This window comes from Saccopteryx leptura, chromosome 9 (assembly GCF_036850995.1).
Source record: "Saccopteryx leptura isolate mSacLep1 chromosome 9, mSacLep1_pri_phased_curated, whole genome shotgun sequence".
NCBI classification, from domain to species: Eukaryota; Metazoa; Chordata; class Mammalia; order Chiroptera; family Emballonuridae; genus Saccopteryx; species Saccopteryx leptura.
Genome location: NC_089511.1, coordinates 44,208,314 through 44,236,187, shown reverse-complemented (window position 1 = coordinate 44,236,187; position 27,874 = coordinate 44,208,314). Strand labels below are relative to the sequence as shown.

At 48.3% G+C, this 27,874-nt stretch overlaps 1 protein-coding gene and 1 pseudogene across 9 annotated transcripts in view; both read right to left on the bottom strand.

Moving 5' to 3' along the window:
• SIPA1L3 (signal induced proliferation associated 1 like 3) overlaps window positions 1-27,874 on the bottom strand; it is a 326,815-nt gene that overhangs the window by 33,721 nt on the left and 265,220 nt on the right. For all 9 annotated transcript variants that reach the window (XM_066348334.1, XM_066348335.1, XM_066348331.1 and 6 more), the window contains 3 exons: window positions 20,007-20,134; window positions 16,470-16,588; window positions 13,725-14,152 (listed from right to left, as the gene is read on the bottom strand). In XM_066348334.1, coding sequence (XP_066204431.1) covers window positions 13,725-14,152; window positions 16,470-16,588; window positions 20,007-20,134 — 675 coding nt within the window. The remainder of the gene's footprint in view (window positions 1-13,724; window positions 14,153-16,469; window positions 16,589-20,006; window positions 20,135-27,874) is intronic.
• Window positions 27,007-27,366, bottom strand: LOC136380505 (small ribosomal subunit protein uS10-like; annotated as a pseudogene).

Genomic DNA, 27,874 nt, shown 5'->3' with positions numbered 1-27,874 from the left:
TTTTTTTAAGTGCACACGCGAAAGAGAGGAAGGGAGAGAGATGAGAAGCATTAACCTGTAGTTGCGGCACTTTAGTCGTTCGCTGATTGCTTCTCATATGTGCCTTGACCGGGGGGCTCCAGCTGAACCAGGGACCCCCTGCTCTGCCAGTGACCCCAGGCTCAAGCCAGCGACCTTGGGATCGTGTAGATGATCCCATGCTCAAGCTGGTGACCTCAGGGTTTCAAACCTGGGACCTTAGCGTCCCAGGAACGCTCTATCCATTGCGCCACCACCGGTTAGGCATTCATTCAAAAAAATTTAAAGGCACGTACTACACATCAGGTGCTGTTCCAGCTGGTCTAAAATAAAACGACAGTTTAATTTCCCAAATGCTAAATTCCTGTGGAATTAATGCTACAACCAACCTCATATTGTTGACTAGGATCCAACTCTTGGAGACCCGACTGCTTACACCACTAAGGCAATCGACTTTTTAAAATTTTTAAATAAAATTCCAATTCCATTTCAAGTTAAGAGGTATTTAATAAGAGATATTTAATGAGAAAATTAATGCCTTTGGAGTATAAATCAATAAATGCTTTTTGAAAACCAAGTTTAGCAATATTTTAAAAGATTTAATTTATTGATTTTACAGAGAGAAGGGGGGTGATGTTACGTATTAACTCATAGTTGCTTCACTCTGGCTGTTCATGATTGCTTGTCATATGTGCGTTGACCAGGTAAGCCCAGGCTTTTTTGGGTCTTTATTGTAGTTGTTTGTTTTGTTTCTGAGAGAGGCAGGGAGAGAGAGACAGGCACATTGAACTGTTCCTGTGTGTGCTCTGACCAGAGAATTGAACTGGCAACCTCTGTGCTCCGAGATGAGGTTCCACCTAACCGAGCTACCTGGCCAGGGTATCAAGCTCAGGGTTTCGAACCAGTGACCTCAGCGTTCCAGGTCGACGCTCTATCTACTCTGTCACCACAGGTCAGGCATGTTAGCAATATTAAGGAGTGGGACTTCTGACTATGGCTGAGTGAAGAGATTGGCAAATCTTCTCCCCTCTGAGTACAATTTGACAAAAACAATAATTTTAGCACTCTGTAAACTGACCAAGGACATATAACAATCCAAGAATCATTTATGCTTAAAAAACTTCTGAACTTCAGGTAAGGAGAGAAACATCTGTGGCATTGGGCCTGGGGTTCCTTTCACCCCCCTGCCCAGCTCCATGAACAAGGAAGTTCAGCCACAGCAGAACCTTTGGGACAGGATCAAGCATCTCAACATATGTACATCAAGAGTTCCAGGAGGGGAAGAGAGAAAGAGGAAGAAGAAATGTTTGAAAAAATATTGCTGAAAACTCCCCAAATTTGATGAAAAACATTCATGCACACATCTTAAGAAGCTCAACAAATCTCAAGCAGAATAAATGCCAAGACATTCCCACCCAGAAAAACAGCTGAAAGTCAAGGACTAAGATAAAAATCTTGAAAGCATTAATAGAAATAGGATTTGTCACACACAGAGGAGTAGCATTACAATGGCAATAAGGTTTTCCAAGATAAACAAAGGTTGAGAAGATGCATTGCAAGCCCATCTGCCTAAAAAATAATAAAAGGAGCCCTCAGGCTGAAAGGACATGACTGCAGGTGGTGACCTGAATCCATGAGAGAAAACGAAGGATCCAAGATGGTAAATTTGCAGGTTAGAATAAAAGGCTCTATAGATTTATGTTTTATTTCTTCTCCAACTTCCTCAAAGAGGTAAGTTATATACATGACAAAATAGCACAAAAGAGGGGAAGAGAATGGGGCTATACTGATGAAAAGTTTCTATGCTTTATTGGAATTAAGTTAGTATGGCCTGATCTGTGGTGGCACAGTGGATGGAGCTTTGACCTGGAATGCTGAGGTCGCTGGTTTGAAAGCCTGGACTTGCCTGCTCAGGGTATATACGAGAAGCAACAAGTTGATGTTTCCTACTCCTCCCGCCTTCTCTCTTGCTCTCCTCTATCTAAAAATGAATAAAATCTTTAAAAAATATTTTAATAAAAAAAGTTAGTATTAATCTGAATCACCCTGATAAGATGCATAGACACTAATAACAATTTAAAAAGCCCAAAATAAAAAAGAACCCAAATAGTACACTAAAGTATGTTTATTTAACACAAAGAAGGCAGTAATGAAAGAATGGAGGAGCAGGAAAGATAAACATATAGAAAACAAAGAGCAAAATGACAAATGCAAATCAGTTATTAATAATTATATTAAATGTAAATGTTTAAATACTACAATTAAAAGGAAAAGACTACCAGACTAGATTAAAATTAAAAAAAGCAAGCTCCAACTATATATGTTTTCTACAATTTAGCAACATCCAGTAACAGGGCTTCGGCTGTGCCTCTGTGGAGGGATATCCAGGGAGCCACGGAGTACATAACACTGGGAACGGGCTTTGTCTAGGGTGGTCAGGAGGGCTTCCCACAGGAGGCAATGGCATCTGAGCCAGCTGAAGAACGAACAGCATCAATCTAACACACAACTCCCAGAAACCCATGCCACAGAAAAGCCTGCAACAGTACCTGAAGGCACATGTTCTTGGATGATCACTCCAGTGGTGTGTGTAATTAAGAAAAGCTGGAGACCTGACCTGTGGTGACGCAGTGGATAAAACATCGACCTGGAATGCTGAGGTCGCAGGTTTCAAACCCCGGGCTTGCCTGGTCAAGGCACATAAGGTAAGCAACTACGAGTTGATGCTTCCTGCTCCCCTCCCCTTCCTCTTTCTCTCCTCTCTCTAAAATAAATAAAATTAAAAAAAAAAAAGAGAGAAGTTGGACATGGTAATGTTCACAAAGGATTAAAGAGATCATTCCAAACAATCCCATATGACCAAAAACTACATAGGCTGTGCAAAGAATGAGGTAGATTTGTTTGTACATGAGGACAGATGTCTGAGCTACAGTGGAAACAAGGCATGGTGCAAAGCATGACTCTGCTCTTTTATTTTTTTAAGGATATTTTATTTAGGCCCTGGCTAGTGGCTCAGTGTATAGAATGTCAGCCCAGTGTATGGACGTCCCGGGTGTTTGATTCCTGGTCAGGGCACACAGGAGAAGTGACCATCTGCTTCTCTCCTGCTCCTTCAGTCAGTGGTTTGATTGGTTCGAACATGGCCCTGGGTGCTGAGGAGAGCTCCCTTGGAACACATTGGCCTCAGGCACTAAAGATATATCGGTACTTGAGCATCAGCCCCAGATAGGGTTGTCCAGTACATCCCGGTCAGAGGCATGTGGGAGTCTGCCTCACTGTCTCCCCTCCTCTCCTCTCACCTTAAAAATAATATATATTGGCCCTGGCCGGTTGGCTCAGCGGTAGAGTGTTGGCCTGGCGTGCGGGGGACCCGGGTTCGATTCCCGGCCAGGGCACATAGGAGAAGCGCCCATTTGCTTTTCCACCCCCTACTTCCTCTCTGTCTCTCTCTTCCCCTCCCGCAGCCAAGGCTCCATTGGAGCAAAGATGGCCCGGGCGCTGGGGATGGCTCCTTGGCCTCTGCCCCAGGCGCTAGAGTGGCTCTGGTCGTGGCAGAGCGACGCCCCGGAGGGGCAGAGGGTCGCCCCTGGTGGGCGTGCTGGGTGGATCCCGGTTGGGCGCATGCGGGAGTCTGTCTGACTGTCTCTCCCCGTTTCCAGCTTCAGAAAAATACAAAAAAAAAAAAAAGATATATATTTATTGATTGATTTTATAGAGAGGATGGGGGAATGGAGGAACAAGATGTATCAACTCAGTTGCTTCACTTTAGTTGTTCATTGTTTGCTTGTCGTATGTGCCTTGACTGGGTAAGTCCAGGGTTTTGAACCAGTGACCTCAGCATTATGGGCTGACACTCTATGCACTGCACCACCACAGGCCAGTCTCCTTTTTCTTTTTTCAAATGCACATATATTGTAGATCGTTGAACATTTTCTGTTTTGTCTTTTTTTTTTTTTTTTTGAGAGAGAGAGGGAAAAAGGTAGAGATGAGAAGCATCAACTTGTAGTAGCGACACACCTTAGTTGTTCATTGATTGCTTTCTCATACGTGCCTTGACCATGAAACTCCAGCTGAGCCAGTGACCCCTTGCTCAACCCAGCGAGGTTGGGCTCAAGTCAGTGACTATGGGGTCACGTCTATGATCGCACACTCACGTTGGTGAGCCTGTGCTCAAACCAGACGAGTCCAACCTCTGGGTTTTAAAACTGGGTCCTCAGCATACCAGTCTGATGCTCTATCCACGGCACACCGTCTGGTCAGGTTTGATTGCTTCTCATATGTGCCTTGACCCGGGGGCTCCAGCCAAGCTAGTGACCCCTTGCTCAAGTCAGCAACCTTTGGGCTCAAGCCAGTGACCTTGGGCTTGCTTCAGGCCAGAGATCATGGAATCATGTTGATCCCACTGGTGATCCTGCACTTAAGCTGGCGACCTCGGGGTTTTAAACCTGGGACCTCAGAATCACAGGGTGATGTTTTATCCACTGTGCCACCATTGGTCAGGCTTGTTTTGTCTTTTTTACAAAAAGAAACATATGTGTTTCCCCCCCAACTATGGGTCATGAAATCAATTTAGTGGGTCTTGACCATTATTAAGGGGGAAGAAAAGAAAGACCAGTATGAAATTGTCAGTGAACATCACGTGGTTTGTGGATCTTCACTAGCAATGTCCATGCTGGATTGTAATGAAAATGCCTTCCTGTTGAAGGGAATGGTCAAAAATGTTTGAAAGAACTGGGCTGATACAGCTTTGGTAAAAGTTGCTGGGGGAGCACACGCTGATTATCACTGGATGTGATAATGATGGGGAACCTGTACAGAACAGTCAAATGAAACTACCGAAATGGCACAGGGTCAAAGGAAGTGCCCTCTGATACCTCAGGCACCCTCCTCGAGGCAACCTTGGCCCACCCTTCCTCTTCAAGAGAGCACCTATGCATACAGAAGCAAGCACATGGGTGCGAGATGGAGTGCGTATCCCCCCAACCTCTCTCCGTAAAATAAATGGCAGCATACCGTAAACTTGCTCTGCACCTGGCTTTTACCATAACAGTATGTTCTGGAGACCTCTCCATATCAGTCCATACAAGGCCTCTCCTCTCTAAGTTGAATTTATTGGGGCAACACTGGTTAATAAAATTACACAGGCTTTAGGTGCACAATTCTATAACACATCTGTCCACTGTATTGTGTGTTTATTCCCAAGGCCCTCTCTCTTCAATGGCTGCAGAGGGTCCACTGTATGAACATATCATAAATGATTTCACCCTCACTTTTATTTTTTGCAGCACAGATTTTCTTTACCTTATCACCAGGCATGTTCAACTTCTGTGAGCTAAAATACACGAGATTAAAGAAGGAAGCGAAAAGGGTGAATACCCCTTGTGTCTGCCAGCCGGCTCCATACTTGGGTTTTGTTTTTTTGGGTTTTTTTTTTTTTTTTTTTTTAGAGAGAGAGACAGGAAGGGCAAGAGAGAGGGAGGAGAGAGATGAGAAATATCAACTTGTAGTTGCTTCACTTTAGTTGTTCACTGATTGCTTCTCATATGTGCCTTGACCCAGGGCTTTAGCAGAGCTAGTGATCCCTTGCTCAAGCCAGCGACTTGGGATATCGATGATCCAGTGCTCAAGGCGACGAGCCTGTGCTCTAGTTGCTGACCGTGGGGTTTCGACTGGGACCCTCAGAGTCCTGGGACAGGCAAGCACTCACCACTGTGCCATCACCCATCAGGCTCATTTGCCTCTTTTGAGATGGGTCTGTCCCCTGGGGCAGAAACTGGGGGTGTCACCCTAATCCCCCCTCACCCTACATATGAATGCTGATTTTACTTATCCCTTGCTTGAGGATGGTGACCTAACACCTTCCGAAGGGGGAAAATCCTGATTGGTTGATGCCACTTGTATGAAATCGGTGTGATGTGGGCCTGTGAACTGCTTCTGGCCAGTGAGACAAGGGGGAGGCGGAGAGAGAGAGAGAGAAAGAAAAAGAGCAAGATAGAGAAAGTGTTTTGTCTGCTGGGCAATGATTTCTCTTCATTTAAAAAACAAACAAAAACCACTTGCAGAAAACAACACTTCCTCTTCCACTGGACACTGTGACGGGTAGAATTACAGCCACTTTGGGCCTGTGAGGGAAGCAGCTCGTAGACCAACAGAGGCAGGACGAAAACAAGGGAAAGAATCTGGGTCTGAGTCAAGAAATGACCCAACTTTGCGGGATTTCCTAATTTGGGACTTGGTATTCTATGAGCTAAGAGCCTTCCTCCAACAGAACTGGGATTATTCTGTTACTTATAGCCAAAGGTATTCTCATGACTGTGCCCGTCTTCACCCTTGTTAAGCCTCAGGACTAGATGGTACCTGGCTTATGGCATGGCCTCCACCAAGAACTACTCCCCGAATATGCTGTCCATCTTGGTCTAGCCCCTGAGGCAGGCACCCCTTCCCCACATCCATGGACCATGAGCACTGTCTGATGCCCACGGCATGGTGAAGTTCTTCACCTATTTACCAACCCACAGAGTGAACATTCTTTCTGTAGCAGCAGAGTGGATAGGTGTCCACCCTGGGCCTCAGCTTTGACCTGAGAAATGAGGCAGCACCAGGCAGTGGATCAGAACACGGGTTGTGCTGCTCACCTAACTCGGGTTCCGATCCCAGCTCCAAATGACACACTGCAACCTTCACTCGAGTCCCTTCCCTCATTGAGCCTGTTCCCTCCTCTGAGAAATGAGGCAACGACAGCACCTGTCTCATGAACTCATTCATATGTGCAAAGTGCTCTCACAAGCGAGGGAGCCAGGGATGTGCTCCTGAGCTGCAGTTACAAAGGGATGTGCTCCCCGGGCTGCAGTTACAAAGGGATGTGCTCCCCGGGCTGCAGTTATAAAGGGATGTGCTCCCCGAGCTGCAGTTACAAAGGGATGTTGCATGCCCAGAGGCTAAAAGCCTGGGCCCCAGCCAGCCAGGACTGGGGAGGCATCCTGCTTGGCACTCTGTGCCCACTTTCACCCAGAGGCTGAGTCAGACCTCAGAGGAGCAGTGGAGATTTTGTTGGAGTAAAAGGCGTTGTGGCTTACAAGCTAAAAAATCATAGGCTGGATGGAGAAATGACACAGCTATATGCACACGTACAAAGATCTGGTCTTGACAGGTAGCCTAGGGTGGTGACAGGCACCATGACCCCGCCTTAGGAGGAAGAGCAGTGGTGGAGCAGGTGACAGTGACAGTGCTGGTGCCAGGCCTGTGGCCACGGTCAGGCCCTGCTCCTAGCATCTTACAGGTGTCACTTCATTTAGTTACCTCAGCAACCCCGTGAGGCAGGAACTACCACCGTCCCCATGTTTCAAGTGGGGAAACTGAGGCTCAGAGATATAAATAACTTGCTCAAGATGATGTAGCTGGGAGGGGATAGAGCCGAGACGGAAATGCAGGCAGTCTGGCTTGGGACCCTGTTTTAATTACCAGCCCGAACTCTCAATGGCAACAGTGGTCATGATCGATCCCTAGTGAGTGAACATAAAACCTAGCAGCAGCTGATACTTGGATCCAGGTATATCTAAGGCTCTAGGCTAAGTATTATACTTTAATGCATGATGTCAGTTGACCCACACAGCCTTAGGCCACAGAGCCTATCACTACTCCTATTTTACAGATGAGAACATGGAGTCTCAGAGAAACTGGTGGTGATCACATCGTAGGTTAGTGGTGGAGCTGTGTTCTGCGCATAGTCAGACCCCAGGAAATAACAATGCTCACCTAGATACCCTCAGATGGGCCCCTGTGGGTCCCCCCTGCTGCTTGTCCTTAACTGCAGGACCAATCTCGCTCTCTCTACCTGGTGTGTAGCATGGTTTGTTAGTCATTCCCTGCATGTGGCTGAAATAATATTTCCGTGTTGGAGCCAGTGTTGGCCACATTCTACCATGTGGCTTGGGAGGAGAAGCAGCAGGTCTTCGGAGAGTGAAAGCAGAGAGGCTATGGGGTCAAATCAGTGCGATCCAACCAGTGCTCACCACCTCCACCAACCACGGCCGGCCTACCCCCACAGCAGCCTCTTCCTGCCTCGCCCCAAACACAGCCAGAGGAGCCTGGGAATACTGAGTGAGATCACAGCCCTCTTCCGCTCAGCACTCTCTGTGGCTCCACCTCACTCAGGGTAAGAGTCAGAATCCTCCCTATGCCCGGTAGGCCCTATGCCATCTGGTTTGTCCCCTCTGCCATCAAGCTCCTCCCACTCTCCCTCCTCCTCACTCTGCTCCAGCTGCATGGAAGCTGTTTCCGAATTCGCCCAGGACCTTGAATTGCTCCCTCTGTCAAGATCTCTTCATGACTCCCACCTTCCCTTGAGTTGGCCCGGGTTCCTCTTCCCAACTTGACTGTGACTCTCAGAGGTCACTGTCACATGAGACCCTAGTCTCCTAGCTAACCCAGGTAGGGTGGGTCCCGGCGGATCCCAAGGCACTCACATTACCTTTTGGGGCTGCGCCCCCAGAAGGGTATCCTGGCGACTCCCGTAACACAGCCCGGGGATGCAAGGCCCCATGCTTCCTGCCTGCTGGGGAACGCCTGGCGCTGTCAGCTCCACATGGAGCCAGAGCCTCTGACTGTGCTTAAACAGTTTTGACAAAGTGCTCTGGAAACCAGGAGAGTTGGGAGTGTGTGCTGCCTCAGGAGAAGGGCAGGGGGCCAGGTGGCTGCCCGCCTGGGCTCACACAGCCCATTGCAGTGCTCACAGTAGGCGCTGGCGCCTGGCCCTGTGCCCAGAAGCCAGGCTCCCCTGACGAACGTCTGGGGGAAGAGTCTGCAAAGTCACTGAAGTCATCAGTGGGCACAAGCTGCTACAGGCTGCAGCACCTTCAGAGCATGGCTGGAGTGTAAGAGGCATGGGTGTGTGTGAGGGTTTCCTGTTTGAGTATGAAAAGGCCCATCCCTTTCCCAAGAGCCCTCAAATTTTGCTGGTAAATCTATTCTTTTTAGCTCCAAAATAATCTATCTCCTCCTGAGTAGCCCAGAGTTTTTCTCCCCAGACCTTACTGCCACCTGGCGTATTAATATTACATGGGTGCTCAGCTGTCTGTTTTGTCTGCCTTGGTCTCTCCAGGAGAATGTCAGCTCTGTAATGGAGGTGATTCTGACTTTGTTCCCTGCTGCACCACTAGTTGGGAACAGTGCCTAGCACACAGTGGATGCTTTCATGGTCAGGCCTGCCCAGTCCCACTCGCCTCTTCTCCTAACAATCTCACTTTTTCCGGTCTGCAGCAGCCTCCTGGCACTCAGCAGATGGCCCTGACTCCTACACAGCTCACGAGCACTCTCCTGGACCTGTGACTGCTGCCCTCCTTATGTCCTGGCAGTGCCATTTACTGAGTGAGGCACCACAGTCACTCTGTCTTCTGGTCCAGGCCCCCTCCTTCTCACTCATGTTCAGCCTCATAGCCCAGCACCATCTTTCAGAACATAAATCTGTCTGCTCCATTCTTTCTGCTGAAAATTTTCCTCACTGTCTGTGTCCTGCTGACATCCCCAAACTAACCGTCCACCCTCCTTAATTTCTACACTTGAGTCATGGGGCTTGTGCTCAGTGACCTGACAACACCCACCCTCTTCCTTACCTAGGACCTTTGCACATGCTACTTGCACAGGGACACCTTTTCCACACTCCATCTTTCCTTTCTTTTTAAAAAAATTGTCCACATGTAGCAAAGTGTACAAAGATGTACAATTCGAGTTACAAAGCAAATACCCATATAACTGCATCCTAGGCCAAGATTATATACTGTTAGCCCCCCTATCCCCAGAAATCACTTTTCTGTTCTCTCTTCCTCATTCCTCTCATCCTTGATGGAAATGACACTCACTCAGGGAAAGTGCCCTCTAGGCTAGGCCAGACACGGCCCCTTTCAGCCCTGGATCGTATCTACTCTCAGGTCCCATTGAGACTCCTCAGTGACTTTCCCCTAGCAAAACTCATTCATTATTATTTTTAAGTACTGGCTTGCTGTCTTCTCTGGAACCCGATCGGTGCCAGGACAGCCAGGGCTGAGTCTGCCTGCAGTGCCCCACAGAGAGCCAGGCACGTACGGTGCTACCCTATCAAGTGCTGTGGAAGTAGAGACAAAGGCAGCAACTGAGCACTGGTACCTGCCCTGGAAGAGCCAAGATGTGGCAGCAGGCTGTCACTCCAGCTTGGCCCAAGGGAACGGGCTGGTGACGGCAGATGCAGGAAGTAGTGTGGCCAGTAGCAGGCAGAGGCACACGTGGGAGCCCTGAGCAGAGTGCTCACTAACCACCTGGGAACATGAGCCTGCTGAGATGGGAAGATTGGGGACCAGTGCAGTGAGGGGGGACTGGGACTCCCAGGTGGTCTTGCACACTAGAACATTGCCCTCCTGGTTCCCTGGTTAGCTCACCTCTTATATCCAGGAAAACCCCTCCTCTAACTGGGTCAGGCCCCTCCTCTGGGCTCCCTCATTGCAGGTGCTTCCTGACCCCACCGGCACTGTTTGGGGACGGGTCTATCTTCCCCATTGGACTTTGGGCCCTGAGCGGAGAGGCCCGAGGCTGTCTCAGTCACCAGTGTCCCCTCATTGCCTCTAACAGGTTTGGCCCAGGAAAGACATTCTGATTTAGTTAGTTTGAGGCAGACTTCATCTTTCATAACATCACCTGTGACTCTAATGACAGCCAAACTTGATCTGAGATCCACTGCCAGGTACTGTCCTAAGGACTTTCTACACACTTTAGCTCCAACCCTCACCACATCCTTACGACAGTTACGCGATTTATCCTCCACTTCACAGATGAAGCAACTGGGGCCTAGAGAGACTCAGTCATTTGCTCAAGGCCCCACAGCCAAGACAAGGCAGAGGGAGGGCTTGAGTCCTGGTGGGCTGACCCTGGAGCCTACACTCTCATCTACTATGAAGATGCTTGAAGATGTTTCTTTAAATCAACTCATTTAATTTTCCTAAACTTGTACAAGGCAGTATCTGTAAAATCAGGGGATGAATGGTACCACTTTCCTTAATACCCATTAAAGCAAATATACATCCATTTAAAATACAACATTTCCCTCCGTACCACCCAATCACCTCGAGCACCCATTCTGGGAAACGCTGCTCTACACTACAGCCTGCTTGCCTAGGAGAAAACTTCAGGAAGCAGCTTTAATGAGAAGATAAGAATGATTTGCAATTAGCATCAATTGTCTGTATGCAAATTAAAGTTCCCAACCGCAGGGCCCTCTTTTGTAGCTGACTCCTCTCTCGTTTCATTGTCTTCATTTCTGGGTTCAGCAAACCCTTTTCTCAGACACAGGGTAATTTTCCCGCCTCCTGCCTCTGCCACGATCGGCTCCTCAGCACTGCTACCTTTATGCCAGATTCCACGACCCCGCGGTTACTCAGGTCACTAACCTAGGCCTGTGCCGCACCACCTAGGACCCTGTGATGGCGAGTCCCTTTCGGTGGGTGCACTTTGACATTTGTCTCAGTGATGACCTGACTCACACCTACCTGTCTCTCAGTTGACGGGGGCTGAGGTGAGGGCTTGGGGCCTAATCTGAATTTGCTCATTATTTTTCCTCAGCTCCCAGCACAGTACCTGGCACATAACAAATCCCTAAGGAATATTTGTGAGTCAAGTAAACGGATAAATAAATGAATGAAAGAGTTGTCAAAAGAGTCCGTGAATTTCAATGATTAAGGACTATCTGTCCAGGGTAGTGGGCTGGAATGGACACTGAACTCACTGGACACTCTCTCTCCCCCTCACCTTCACCTTCTCCTGGGTCCCTGGACTCATCTGACATAGGGCACTTTGAAATCCTATCTGCCACAGAACCACTGCTAAGTCATGACATCATTTCAGGAGATATCGAACATCATTTTAACATTTTAAAAAGATGTGACTAGATCCAAATGCTTCACATACTGTCAGGCTAAGTACTGTTTTGGGAAACTTTTTTTTTTAAGACTTAAAAAAATGTTTATTATATTGATTTTAGAGAGAGAAAGTGTAAGGTGGTCAGCAATGGGGGAAGGTCATGTGAGGAACCCAGATCTGGGAACTTTGGCTAGGACCACCCACACTCATGCACGCCAAAAGAAACCTCCCAGGAGTCCCTTGGAAAAGAGCAACCGACTGCCAGCCAGTGAGATTTCACCACGTCATATTGGCTCGACCACCCTAGAGACCCTTTAAATATCTCTCACACGGGTCAGCCCATGTGACTTCTCTGGCCTCGGTCCCAGGACCAGGGAACCTCATCGGGCGGGATGCGCTGTACTAAATAAAGCTTTTGCTGTTCCACACTTCGTGGCTACACCTCTTCCTTCTTCCTCGGCGGGGAAAAATACCTTACAGAAAGGACGGAGGGGGGAGGGGGAGAAAGAGAGAAAGGAACATCAACTCATTCCTGTGCCCTGGTCAGGGATGGAAATGGCAACCTCTGTGCTTCGGGACAATGCTCTAACCAACTGAGCCACACGGCCATATGACCAGGGCAGTTTTGGGAAATTTCTGCTTCACCTTTTTTTAAACATAAGTCCATTGTGGGTTGTGTCAAGGAGGCCTGAGGCCAATGCCTTGGTGCATATGTCCTGTGTAGAGAGAGGCTGCAGGTCTTTTGCTTTCTCCAGAGAAAAGTTGCTATACAGACACTGCAATCTTTCCTCTGTTCTCTGCCCCCCCACCCGTTTCCCAGGGGTACCTGAGCCACCTAGAGACCAGGAAGTTGTAGTCCATATGATAATGATGGTAGAGTAGGAGGACCCGGGGTGCCAGGCCTTGCTGTACCAGTCTGACTCTGTCCTCTCTGGATGTTCCTTCAAGGGGCTGTAAAACTTCTCTTTGTTTAAACCACTGTGGGTCAGGTTTCCTATTACCTCCAGCCAAACGTACTCCTAACAGATATTGTCTGTGACTTCAGAAAACATAGAAACCATGGGTCTCAGCAGAGGGAGAATGAAAGAGAGACAGAGGACATCAGGGACAGATGAGACAGCCAGCCAGGGTTTCTCTTCTTCTACAGCAGCGGTTCTCAACCTGTGGGTCGCGACCCCGGCGGGGGTCGAACGACCAAAACACAGGGGTCGCCTAAAGCCATCGGTGACCCCTGTGTTTTGGTCGTTCGACCCCCGCCGGGGTCGCGACCCACAGGTTGAGAACCGCTGCTCTACAGCGTCCTTGAAGGTTGGTGGATGGGCACCAGGGATGCTCCATGAGCCTTCCAACTCCGTAAGCAAACTCTTGTGCAAGTTTGTATATCTGTGAGCATGTTTCTGGGGAAGGGCCCTGCCATCAAGACTGTGGGGGGCTGACCAGGTGGTGGCGCGGTGGATAGTGTCGGACTGGGATGCGGAGGACCCAGGTTCGAGACCAAGAGGTTGCCAGCTTGAGCGCGGGCTCATCTGGTTTGAGCAAGGCTCACCAGCTTGAGCCCAAGGTCACCGGCTTGAGCAAGGGGTCACTTGGTCTGCTGTAGCTCCCCTGGTCAAGGCACATATGAGAAAGCTATCAATGAACAACTAAGGTACCACAATGAAGAACTGATGCTTCTCATCTCTCTCCCTTCCTGTCTGTCTGTCCCTATCTGTCCCTCTCTCTAGCTGTCATCAAAAAATAAAAAAAAGAAAAAAAAAAGACTGGGGGGGAAATAGAAAAGGGTCAAAATTTCGACGGGCTTGAAGTGAGGGGCAGTGCCTTACCTGGTCTGCCTTGGTGGGTCGCAACTGCCCCCGGCCAGGCTGGTAGGGGTGCTGGAGCCTGAGCTGTACAGCTTCGGTCGGTAGCCCTTGCTCTGGCTGGCAACCAGAGGGGCGGGTGAGACTTCCCGCCGCCTGTTGGCATGGTGGGACCACCCGGTGGCCTCGCGCCCACCTCCACAAAGGCCAATACTTCCTGGGGGCTTGTGTGGCTTGGCTGGCCGAGGTGCCTTGGCGAGAGATATGCAGCTGGGGCTGGAGGTGTAGAGGGTGGTATCAATGCCACTGTCACTGGAACCACCCTTGGAGAGGGGATCTTGTTCTGGCTCCAGAGGGTCTAGAGGGTCAAACCAGCGATCGTCGCTGTGGCTGCTGGACGCGTTGCTGGACAGGGTATTGCTGCTGGAGTGACTGGAGTACTGAGGCTCTCCCTGGAAGGCAAGAGAAGTGTGTTATCCCTAGACTCCAAGGTGGGGGCAAATGTTCTCTCCCTGGGTCCTTAATGCCCTGAGTGTGACCCCTGGAGCCAGAGAGCTTCCACCTCTGGCTCCCTCACTTATTGGCCATATGATATTGGCAAGTGCCTCAGTTTCCAGATCTGTAAAATGGGGTTGGTAATAACTACCTCATGGGGTTGCTTGGAGGGATGAAATGTATATAACATGAACTCATAGTTCAAGCAACATATCTAGAACTGAGCCACTGGCCTGTCCTGCTAAATCTGCCGGTCTCCATCTCAATAATGACACCTCCATTCTTTCAGCTGTCCCACCTGGAGCCTTGGAGTCACTCTGGACACTGCTTCTGGACACTGCTCTTTCTCTCCCACCTAGTCCGGTCCAAGAGTAAATCCTATTGCCAGCACCTTTAAAACAGATCAGAACCTGCCACTTCTCCTTCTGGGGCTCCATCCATTGCCCCCCTCTGGACCACGGCAGCAGTCTCCTCCCTGGTCTTCCTGCTCCTGCCCCCCTCGCCCCCACCCTGCCCATTTGCTCCTTTCGTGCAGCCAGAAGGAGGCTGTGAACGCCTGCATCAGTTACGGACCCCTCTTGGTTTAGAACCCTCCTATGGCTCCATCTCACTCAGCAGAAAAGCAAGAGTTCTCACCAAAGCCCCCGAGCAATCTGGTTCCTTGTTCTGGTCTCTAACTTCATTTTTCCCTCCCACTGCTCACTCTGCCCCAGTCACACGAGCCTCCTTGCAGCTCTCTGAGCGTGCCAGACACACTCCACTCCAGGGCCTTTGCACTTGCTTCCTCTGCCTGCCATGTTCCTCCCCCAGAGGCTTTCATGGATCACCCCTTTCTTCATTCAGGGTTTGGCTTAAAGGTCGCTTTCTCAAAGGCCTTTTCTGACCACTTTATCCTAAAGCACCAATGCTTGACACTTTTCCCCCTTAGCTCTGTTTTCTTTTCCTTTCCCAGCAAGAATGAGTTCTTGTTGTTACATGATGTACCTGTTTATCTCCTACCGCCTGTTGCCCCTACTGGTATGTCCGCTTGTGAGCACAGGGGCTCGTCTGTTCTCTTCATCACTGTGGCCCCAATGCCTGGCATGTGGTAAGTGCTCATCAAACACTCATTAAACGAATGGGTGCAAACAGACTGCCAGTGCTCACCCAAACTATCTCCTCCTGGGCACTCAGGACTACATTTCCCAGCTTCTCTTGCAGTGAGGCAGGGTCACGGCTGGAGTCCTGGCCAATGCAACATAAGTGAAAGTGACTCATGCTATTTCCAGACCTGGGCTACAAAACCTTTCCATATGAACCTCTCTCCCTCCCACCCACATCTGTTGGAAAAAGGCAAGGATCCAGGAGAGGGCTCCAAGACCCCGAGTAACAGTGGGGCCACAGAGGGAGGGAGTATGGGTTCCTGACTCAGAATGCGGAGAGTTGCTCACTGAATACCTGCACTGAATTGTTATATGAAAGGGAAACAAACCTCTATTGTAGGAGGTCACTGAGACAACACATGCTCTTACAGCTGTTAACCTATTGCCACAGACTGAATATTTGTGTCCCCCCCCAATTCCAATGTTGAATCCTAATTTCCAGTGTGATGGAGTTGGGAGGCAGGGCTTTGGGAGTGATTATTAGGTCATGGGGGTAGAATGTTCATGAATGGAATTTTTAAATCCTTATATAGATAAATATTTATCATTATTACTATATGAATATTATATATTCTTCATGAATGGAATCATAAAATCCATATGTATGTGTATACCCTTATAAAAGGGACCGCAGAGAGCTCCCCTGCCCTTCCCATCACATGGTGTGAGGCCATCTATGAACCAAGAAATGGGCTCTCACCAGACACAGGAGCTGCCTGCACCTTCAACTTGGACTTCCCAGCCTCCAGAACTCTACATCCCTGTTTATATAAGCTAACCCAGTACTGGTATTTTTGTTACAGAGTCCAAGCTGGTGAAGACACCTACCATTACTGGTGTAATGAGGAAAGTGTGGCTCAAGGAGGTGAAGCTATTTGCTCAGATGACCTAGTTGGTGAGGGCTGCAGGCAGGATGTGCACCTGGCTGGTTCTAACTCCAGCACTCAGCTCCTCTGATCAAGTGGAAGGTGGCAAAGGCAGAGAATGTGCTCACACATGAAGTTCAGAGGCCCAGACCCACACCCACAACACACAGGTGAAGCTGCCCAGCCCACAGCAGTCACGGCAAGCCAAGCAGCCACTTTCTGCAGCCCTGGCTCCCCGGGATGGGGCAGGCGGGGTCCAGACTCACTTTGGAATGCCTGTTGGGGGAGTCTTTGCCTGCTGCGTCCTGCCTGGAGGTGTGTTTGCTCCCGCTGGTTCCAGTCAGGGCCGAGAGCCGGGCCTGGGCGGGCACATGCCACAAAGGCTCTGCAGGAAGACAGGAGACACATCAGTGGTTAGAGGTGACTCAGGTCCTGGCCCAAGTTCACCCAAAGAATCTGGCTCTAAACATGGCTTGTGATGGAGCCACCCCCAGCCTTCTGCCAGCTATTCTGCTCAGCTGACACAGGGCCGTGACCCCATCAACTTAACTTCTTGGGGTATAACAATGCTCAGTAATGGAATATTTGCAGAGTGCTCACTCTGTGCTAGGCCCCATTCTAGTGCTTTGCATGGGTGAACTCGCTGAAGCCTTACAGCAATCCTCCATCTTTATCTCCAGAGGAGGTTGAGTACATTTTCTGTGTCCCAACTTGACGCTCTATCCACTGTGCCACTGCCTGGTCAGGCTGTTGTCATTTTTTTTTTTTTAAATTATTTATTTATTTAATTTTTTTTTACAGAGACAGAGAGAGAGTCAGATAGAGGGATAGACAGGGACAGACAGACAGAAAGGGAGAGAGATGAGAAGCATCAATCATCAGTTTTTTGTTGCGACACCTTAGCTGTTCATTGATTGCCCTCTCATATGTGCCATGACCACGGGCCTTCAGCAGACTGAGTAATCCCTTGCTCGAGCCAGTGACCTTAGGTCCAAGCTGGTGAGCTTTGCTCAAGCCAGATGAGCCCACGCTCAAGCTGGCAACCCTGGGGTCTTGAACCTGGGTCCTTCCGCATCCCAGTCCAACGCTCTATCCACTGCGCCACCGCCCGGTCAAGTACATTTTCATCATTACTGGCCACTTGTATTTATTTTATAAATTACTTGCTTATGTCTTTTACCCAGTTTTCTTTGGGATTGACTATATTTTTATCTTACTGGTATGTAGGGTTCTTTATATATGCAAAGTAGTAATCCTTTGTTGGTTAAATGAGAACAATTTTTTTTTTTTTGAGAGAGGGAGACGGAGGAGAGAGAGTGAAAAGCATCAACATGTAGTTGCTTTCACTTGAGTTGTTTATTGACTGCTTCTTGTACATGCTTTGATCAGGGCTCAAGCCAAGCCAGTGTACCCTTGCTCAAGCCAGCAACCTTTGGGCTCAAGCTGGTGAGCTCTGGGACCATGAGGATAATCCCCCACTCAAGTCAGTGACCCTGTGCTACAAGCTTATGTTCAGAGCTGGCAACCTTGGGGTTTCAAACTGGGGACTTCAAGTTGATCTTCATTTTACAATACACTAACACTTGCTTTTGCTTTGTCTTCATAATACATCTTCACATAACTGAATATAAAGCTATCTTATTTTTAATACCTGAACATCCATCATGTGACTAGACGTCAATCGTTTAAACCCGTTTCCTATTGATGGACCTTTTGGTTATTTTCAATTTTTCTTTACAACAATGTTTTGGTGGCCTTCCCTCTACACAGAACTTTGAGCATGTGTAGAACTGTGTCTGGGACATAATTCTACCAGTGGAATTGCTGGTCCAAATGTGAAACAGTGTAAAATCGTGATGGCTGGTGTGGGTGTAAATCATCAGCCTAAACTCCCAAAGCCAATGAGCCTGAACTAAGCATCTGACCTTAAAACAACAAAAAACCCCAATGGAGGGTAGTTAATATCTATCAATCTTATAAATACTCTGGAAAAGGTGGGGCTGTTGGACCAGAGGGCACTCAGGATGCTGCAGAGAGCAGCCTGGCTGGAACAGTTGAGGTGTATGGCTTTCACTCAGGAGCCATGGATACATGAGAGCACGCAGGCCAGCCACCTGTCGCCCTCTGGCGAGAGTTTTCCGTTTGGAGCATCCCACACATGCAGAAGATGCTGGCCTCTTGGGAAGTGGCCTGCCCATGCCGGGAAGCCACATTTCTACAGAGAGCCAAGCCTGTGGCTGTCACATCTAGCCTTAACTACCGCCAATGACACTGAAGACGCACACATTTCTGTCTCTGGACTGGACCTCTCCCCTGACTTCAGACTCGTATACAGGGCTGCCTCACTACACCTCCACTGGGTGTCTGATGGCCCCTCCCACTGAACATGGCTGAAGCCAACTCCTTATCTTCCCCCAAACCTGCATCTCTCAGCCTTTCCTGCGCAGCCAATGGCTGCTCCATCCTTTCAGCTTATCAGGCCAAAAACCTTATCACCTTTGACTCCTTTCTCTCTCTCCAACCTCAGGGCATCAGGAAATTCTGTCAACTCTATTTTCAAATGACCACATCCAGAACCCACCCCTCCACTATCCCCACCTGGCAAGAATCTGTAGCAAGAGAGACCTTGTGATCACCTGAGCCAGATCCCACCGCAGCTCTATGCCAAATGCTGTCCCTGTCACCTCCCACCAGTTCTCCAGCCAGAAAAGCCCTGGTTACACTGTCCCTCCAGCAGCAGACTCACTGCTCGCTCAGGGTTGTCGACTACTCTGGAATGTTTTCCCAGCTGGCTCTTTTGCATTATTTCAGCCTTGTCTGACATGTGATTTGCTCAGAAATTCTCCCAAATGCCATAAGTTTCTCTCTCAGAACCGTGTTAGTTCCCACTTGATAGCCAGTGTTAGGGGTGAGTATAATCACTGTGTGCCTGGTCACTGTCCATGCTTCCCCCGGACTGTCAGCTCTGAGTAGACAGGGGGTGTGCCTGTTTGGCTCACACTGTGTCTGGTGCTCAGCCTGGTGTACCATCAGTGAAGGGCCAGGTTCTTCCCCTCCCCAGCTGCCCCAGCGTCCCTGGCTCTACCTTTGGTGGGTCCTGATCCTAGGTGCCTCAACTGGGCTGCTGAACTGGCCCCCAGCGATCTTCTGACTCTACTTCACTCTTCATATGCCAAAACCATGGCCAGGCATAGATTTCGAGCAGCTGGTGATCCTGGGGACACCTGCCCATCTAGGTGCTCTGAGGCTTGAGAAACGACCATACTCTCTGGGTGAGGAACGGTGGGTGTGTCTGTGGACAGTGGGGGTTAAAGAGGAGTTCTAGAACCCAATGAGCCTTGGTTAAAATCTACATGATGCCATTTATAGGATCCTCAGCCAAATGATAACTTTTCTATGTCTCATCTTCCTCATTTCTTTTTCTTTTCTTTTGTGACAAAGACAGAGAGAGAGAGACAGAGAAGCATTAATTCTTCATTGCGGTTCCTTAGTTGTTCATTGATTGACTTCTCATATGTGCCTTGACCGGTGGGCTTCAGCAGAACAAGTGACCCCCTGCTCAAGCCAGTGACCTTGGGCTCAAGCCAGTGACCTTGGGCTTCAAGCCAGTGACCTTTGGGCTCAAGCTGGCGACCTTGGGATTTCAAACGTGGATCCTCCGTGTTCCAGTCCGATGCTCTATCTACTGCACCACCACCTGGTCAGGCCTTCCTTGCGTGTTTTATCCACCTGCCAGGAGGAGGCTGTCACTCACCAAACTGTAAGGAGAGGTCCTGCAGGGTGATGTGGGCTGGAAAGCCTACCTGGCTTCTGGCGCTCCATTGTGCTCTCCTGGCTGGTCAGGCCACCTGAGGAGGAGTCACCGCTGGATGTCCCATCGTGGCCGAAGTGAGGATCAAAAGACAGCAGTGGGTGTGGGGCGGCAGCATACCTGCAGGGAAGAGGGAACAAGCACAGGGTGAGGGGTTGGTATCAAAAACCACTTGAGCCTGACCTGTGGTGGCGCAGTGGGTAAAGCATCGACCTGGAACGCTGAGGTCACCGGTTCAAAACCCTGGGCTTGCCTGGTCAAGGCACATATGGGAGTTGATGCTTCCTGCTCCTCCCCCCTTCTCTCTCTCTCTCTCTCCCCTCTCTAAAAATTAATAAATAAATTTAAAAAAAGATTAAAAAAAACAAACAAAAACACTTGAGCCTGAGACTTGCTGCCCAATGGGTTTTAAACACAGTAGAGGCTCCGAGTGGAGAGGAGTCTAGAGGCTTCAAAATGTGCTATAACCTGAGGGTCAGGAGTCTTGCCTCAGAAGTAGGTCAAGGAGCTGCTGGTGGCAGGGGGCACAAAGGAGGGGTCCTCAAGGAGGAGCAGAAGCCACTTAGGCAGATGTCCCTACTCATAGGGTCTCCAGGGGTCCTGTTTCTTTTTCTATTTTTTAGTAAGAGAAAGAGAGAGAGGGACAGACAGGAAGGGAGAGAGATGAGAAGCATCAATTCATAGTTGTGGTACCTTAGTTGTTCATTGATTGCCTTCTCATGTGTGCCTTGACAGCTGAGCCAGTGACTCCTTGCTCAAGTCAGTGACCTTGAGTTCAAGCCAGCGACCTTGGGCTTAGCCAGTGAACCTACACTCAAGCTGGATGAGCCCGCACTCAAGCTGGCAACCTTGGGGTTTCGAACCTGGGTCCTCAGTATCCCAGGCTGATGCTCTATCCATTGCGCCACCACCTGGTCAGGCCAGGAATTGTTTCTTGGCTATAAAATGGGGTGGGCTGTTGTCAGCAGCTCCCTACCCCAGGCCTGTCTTGGGCCCCCTTTCTCTCTGGTGGAAAAGAGCAGGATAAGGCAGTATGTGTACATATTGGAGGCTTGGAGCCAGGTAGGCTGGGGTTTAAACTTCACTGCTGCCTCTTACCTAGCCAGGCAGTAATGTTTTAGCCCAGTGCCTTAGTTTCTCCAGTTGTTAAGAGGCAGTGACAGTAGGACCCTTTCTTGTAGGACCCTGGGTGCCCAGCCCTTAGCCTGAGGCTGTGGGACAACTGGCCTTCAGATCTCTGTATACTTCTGTCTGTTGGAGGAAGGAGCTGCAGGAAGAAACTGTGTGCTCAGGCTTTAGAACGAGGCAATCTGAGCTCAAATTCCAGTTCTATCCCTTATGAGCTGTGTGACCTTGGTTAGGCAAGTGCTCACTGGTTCAAACTTTAGTTTTGCCATTTGAAAAAAGGGATAACAACATTTTCTACCTCAGAGGGATATGGAGCAGGTGAAACAGAGCTATCTCCCGTAGAGAGATTCCCCTGGAGGCCGCCTCTGCACACCCACAGGCAGGGACAGAGATTGAAGAGAAGCGCAGAAGTTTCTCCCGAGGGCTGCACATCCCGGTGGCACTCTATGCCCTGGAGTGAATCCTGTGCGCACCTCTCGATGTCCATTCCTCCTCACATCAGAACTGATCATGGCAGAAAACCTGCTCCTTGCCTGGGGCTAGTTCAGGGACAAACCTATGACACAATTCTGGCCATTAAAATGTGAGAGGGTGTGAGTTATTAATACTCCCACAAACTACTTCTGGCTTTCCACCTGGTGAGCATGTGACAGGACTGCACTTCTCGGTGCCCAAGATCAGCTGGGTAGGGCTGTGTGACTAGTTCTCATCAATGAGTTGTGATGGGAGTGACTCGGAGGTGGTGGCTGATTGGGTAGCCTGTGCCCTGAGAGATCTCCTGCCAACTAACAGTGCGCGTGTGAAATAAACCTTTATTGATATAAGTCACTGAGACTTTCAGTGATTTGTTACCCAGCATAACCTGACTGAACTGGGGAAAGTCTACTGGGGGCTTCTGGGAAAGTCTCTTGCTCTTAAGAGAGATGATGAGGAAAGATGGCCTCTCTTTATCCAAGTGTTGCTGAGTCCAGACATAATACCACATGTCTCGTTGCCCTCTGCTACAGCTTGAGGATGGATGAGGCCAATGCTGAAGGACAGAAGAGAGAAGGTGGAAGGAACTAGGCCTTCAATAATGTGAAAAAGCTTGATTATTCCTCCTCCCCACAGCCTGCCCTGTCTCTGAGCCTTCTTTTTGTTTTTTTGTATTTTTCCGAAGTGAGAAGCAGGGGGAGGCAGTCAGACAGACTCCCACATGTGCCCAGCAGGGATCTATCCGGCATGCCAACCAGGGGGTGATGCTCTGCCCATCTGGGGTGTTGCTCCACTGCAACTGGAGCCATTCTAGAACCTGAGGCGGAGGCCATGGAGCCATCCTCAGCGCTCGGGTCAACTTTGCTCCAATGGAGCCTTGGCTGTGGGACAGGAAGAGAGAGAGAGAGAGAAAGGAGAGGGGGAAGGGTGGAAAAGCAGATGGGTGCTTCTCCTGTGTGCCCTGGCTGGGAATTGAACCTGGGACTTCCACATGCCCGGCCAACATTCTACTGCTGAGCCAACCAGCCAGGGCCTGAGCCTCGTTTTGTGTGAGATAACAAATTCCTACAATGTTAGAACCAGTCAAATTTCGGTCACTTGCAGCCAGAAGCACCCCACTGACACAGGCCTTGTACTCTGGCTGGGGTTACTGAGCTTCCTTCATAAAGTTGATGCTGACATTCCCCATCTGGCTCCTTGCGTCTATACTTGCAAATTGGGAGGGTGATAAACTGAGACCTCCAACATCTCCAGGGGCACAAAGCCAGGGTTGCCTCTACAAAGACTAACTGCAACCACCTAGGCTTCAATGTCACCAGGGCAGCAGAGGGTGCTTCAGAATTTCTGAAAACTGAACTCTACTCACCTGCTCAGAGTATACATATTCCCCCTGCTCTCCCAGACCTTGACTTCTAATACTTCCAGGAAAGGAAGACAGAGCCAAAATAATAAAACACTAAACCATCTTCACCTTACTGGGCGACTTAGCAGCTGGTCAATCGCCTGTAAAATGTGTCTCCACCATAGCTGAAAATTAAAAGTATGGACGTATTTATTCCATTTTTTCAAAATGTCTGTGTCAAATCCTGAGCACTGGTGGAAAACATTAGCAGTGTCTGGCGTTAGCCAGAGGGAAGTGGAAAGTGTAAGTGGCAGACACTGCAGGCGACTCCCCCTATATCTATTCTTTGCTTCTGCCCTGTAACAGTATCCCAGCTGTATCTGGGGCAGCAATGTGATCAGTTAACAGACGACATTTCCCAGGCTCCCTTGCAGTGACTTCCAGGAAATCTCTGGAGGTGTGCTGAGGGTGCCTTTGTTTTACCATCTCTTTAAGGCTGAAGCTCTAGCAGCTACTTTAAGACCAGCAGGCAACAGGCCAGGATGGCAGACCATTGGTGAAGAGGAGCCTGGGTCCCTTACAATGTGGAAGAAACAAACTATCTTGTCAGAGTATATGTTTTCTATATTATGCAGCTAAACCTAATCCTGACTTTAATGGGACCTATTTGCTATGTTTCATCTTCAGCTACTACCTTCACTTAAGACAACTTGTATTTTGGCCATTCATGTAATAAGCTCAGTGCAAACTGACTGACCTATGCTGACCATTCTTTGGGGTGCTGAGCATGTCCCATTTGAAGCCATTCTATTATACCTGGTCAACCTGATTGGAAATCAGGACAGTCCAGTATCTCATCATGTACAGCTCTGGGCAAGAATCCCCAGAATCAAGAGATCAAATATAGTTTTTTTGTTTTTTTTTTTACAGAGGCAGAGATAGACAGGGACAGACAGACAGGAACAGAGAGAGATGAGAAGCATCAATCATCAGTTTTTCGCTGTGACACCTTAGTTGTTCATTGATTGCTTTCTCATATGTGCCTTGACCGCGGGCCTTCAGCAGACTGAGTAACCCCTTGCTCAAGCCAGTGACCTTGGGTCCAAGCTGGTGAGTCTTGCTCAAACCAGATGAGCCTGCACTCAAGCTGGCGACCTCGGGGTCTCGAACCTGGGTCCTCCGCGTCCTAGTCCGACGCTGTATCCACTGCGCCACCGCCTGGTCAGGCAGGGCTAGGTTTGTTATTGTTGAACATGAAGTTGGCAAACTCGTGAGGACAGGGACAGCACCTGCCAGCCTCTCCCCCAGCTGCCTGCACAGGAGCCACTCAGCGGTAACAGGCAGCGCTCTCATGGAGCACTTACGACGTGTGAGGCACAGTTCCCAGTGCTCTAAGCATGGCCCTCCTTAAACATCCTCAATCCTGCTCAGAGACAGACATTCTACAAGTGAGCAAACTGAGAGGCACACAGAGGGAAAGTCACTTGCCCACAGTCACATGGCAGATAAGGGGCAGATCAAATTGCCATCCTGTCTCTTGGTAAATCTAAGATGGACCACGGGACAGGTTCTGTCTATGAGGGCCTTTGCTTTCCTAAAAGGTCGATGAATTCAGCAAGCAGCAACCCACTGGAGAAGACAGCACGAGAGAAAGGAGTCCTGAGGGGGAAATTTCTGGGGCTGGGCTGAAATGTCTGGCTTGATCACACAGCCTCCAGGATGTCATGGGCTACTGAGCAGCAGGAAGAGAGGAAAGCAGCTGAGGTCAAGGGCCACTGGGGCAGCCTGACCTACTCCTAGCATCTTACTGCAGGCTGGTGACAGCCGGTGAAAGACATTTCTGGGGGTTTCAGGCATGAGGTGTGCTAAGGACATTTGGTAAAACTTGAGGTCCAGCTGTTGATGGAGTTAACAATGTTGGGATCTGGGCCACAGAGAACAGAGGCAGGCTGCACCAGAGCCCTGGGAAGAGAGGGTAGGCTGGGAAAGCTGAGTCCACAGGAAAAGCTGCAGTTTCCCTCTTGTCAATGCCCGAGAGCCTAAAACACAAAATCATAGCCATCAAGTATCAGAGTTGGGCGGGACCACTGCAGGGACCATGCAAGTTTCTCTAATTTGGAAGATGAGCTCAGAGCCCTGGCAGGAAGGAGAACTTGGGGTCAGAGCCAACCCTCTGGAATCACACAGGCCTGAGTCTCCGTCCTGACTATGGCACTTCCTAGAATAGTGACCTTGACCAAGTGCATTAATCTCTCTGAACTTCAGTTTCCCTTCTGTAACTGGGATAATTTATCCACCTTGTGGAGGTGCTGAGAGCATTCACGGAGATCATGCATATAGATTAGTGGAACAGACTAAGAGAACCTAGAAACAGATCCATGAAAATGTGCCCAATTAATTTCTGATTTAAGGAGCAAAGCAGTGTAATGAAGGAGATGAAGCCTTTGCAAAAAATGCTGGAGCAAACTGGACATCCGCAGGCAAACAAACAAACAAATAAAACTTCAACCTAAATTTCTCATCTCATGCAAAAATTAACTCAAAATGAATCATGGACTTAAGTGTAAAATATAAAACTTCTAGGAAAAAAACAAGAATATCTTCAGGACCCAGGTCTAGGCAAAAAATTCTTACTGTATACCAAAAGCATAATCCGTAAAAGAAAAAAAGATATTTGGACCTCTTCAAAATTAAAACTTCATTTCTGCAAAAGACCCTGCTAACAAGATGAAAAGACAAACTAAAGACTGGGAGGAAATATTTGCAAATCATATATCTGACAAAAGACTTGTAGCTATCTACAGTATATAAAGAATTCTCCCACATTGAAAAAGCATCAAATCCAACTAGAAAATGAGCAAAAGACATTTCACAAAAGAGATATGTTGGCAAATAAGCAATGAAAATGTGCTCAACAGCATTAGTCATTAGAGAAATGCAAATTAAAACTGTAATGAGGTATCATTATAAACCTTTAAGAATGGTTAAAATAAAAAAGTGATGACATCAAATAATGGTGAGGGTGTGGAGAAACTGGACCACTCAGTGTCAGTGGGAATGTAAAATACAGTGGTATATAGCCACTCTGGAAAAGTTTGGCAGATCCTTTAAAAACTATAAATGGACTTACCACACAATAAGGCAACTGTATTTTTTGTGTGTGTGTGTGTGTGTGTGTGTGTGTCAGAGACAGAGAGAGGACCAGCTAGGGACAGACAGACAGAAAGGGAGAAAGATGAGAAGCATCAATTCTTCACTGAAGCTCCTTAGTTGTTCATTGATTGCTTTCTCATATGTGCCTTGACTGGGGGGCTACAGCAGAGCGAGTGACCCTGTGTTCAAGCCAGCAACCTTGGGCTCAAGCTAGAGACTTTGGGCTTCATGTAAGTGACCATGGGGTCATGTCTATGATCTCACATTCAAGCCAGCGACCTACACTCAAGCTGCTGAGCTTGTGCTCAAGCCAGATGAGCCCGCACTCAAGCTGGTGACCTTGGGGTTTCGAACCTGGGTCCTCTGGGTTCCAGTCCAACGTTCAATCCACTGAGCCACCGCCTGGTCAGGCTGTATTTTTTTTCTAAACACTTCTCTACACGTAATACAGGATAGTTAGCATACTCATTCACTGATTAATATTGTTCTCAATTTTCTGAGCGAGTAGCACTCTTAGAAACACCTCCGCTCCTAGTTTTGAGGTATAACTGACAAAACTAATATATTTAAAGTGTATAATGTAATGAGTTGATATACATATGCATTGTGAAATATTTCCACAGTCAAGTTAACACATCTATCATCTCAGTTACCACTTTTTTGGGTGAGAATGCTTAAGATTGACTCTCTTATTAGATTTCAAAGTATACAATGTAGAATTATTAACTATAGCCACCATGCTGTCCATCTCATAACCTAGTATCTCATAACCAAAACTGTACCCTTTGAGCAAAATCTCATTTCTCGCACCCCTAGGAAAGCATCATTCTATTCTCTGTTTTTATGGGTTTGATTTTTTTTAACAACTGATAATCCACTTATTAAAAAGGCTGACTTAAGCATCTGCAATGGTAACTTCAACCTCAACTCCAGGCTCAATACTGATGGAAATAACCTGCTTAACAATCTCAGAAGGGCTGTGCAAGTCAGTGAGTCACTTGTGGATCCTCATCTGAAACGAACTCCAAGTCTTAGAATCCTCCCCACAGGGAACTATTATTGCAGTGATTCTACAAATCTTGGTAGGCATGCAAATGGGTCCTTTAACTTTAAGATTCTTTTCCTTTGCGTCTCTGATTAAGTCAGCACACACTTTCTCTGAAGACTTTATGTTGTGGCTGGTTAGAGTAATTCTAATTCAGTGAATCACCACTTCAGATTCCACAGGTGTCTTTCTGTTACCTTTAAAAGCCATGGCTGTGATGCAGCTTCCTGGCTGACTTGTTCCTCGGCAAGAGCAAACAGCGTGAGTCAGGAGCAGGAGTGGGCCGGATGCAGCTCCACTGCAGCTGCAACTGTGTCTTCCTCAAAAAGAGGAATTTTTAAAAAAAATTTAAAATTCACCATGCAATGAATGCTTTTCTGTGTCTGACTTATTTTATTTAGCATAAAGCCCTCCAGGTTTATCCATGCTGTTGCAAATGGTAGAATTTCCTTTCTTGGTTGAATAATATTCCACTGTGTGTATATGTCACATTTCCTTTATCCAATCATCTGTTGACAAACCTTTAGGTTGTTTTCATATCTTGGCAAGGGCTGTATTCTTGGCCATTTATCCCAGAGGAATAAAAACAAATTTTCATGTATGCTTAGGGCATGAATACAGTAATAGTCCAAACCCAGAGACTACCCAAATGTCCTTCAGTGAGTGAATGGCTATACAAATATTGTACTTCCATACCATGGAAAACAACTCAGCAATA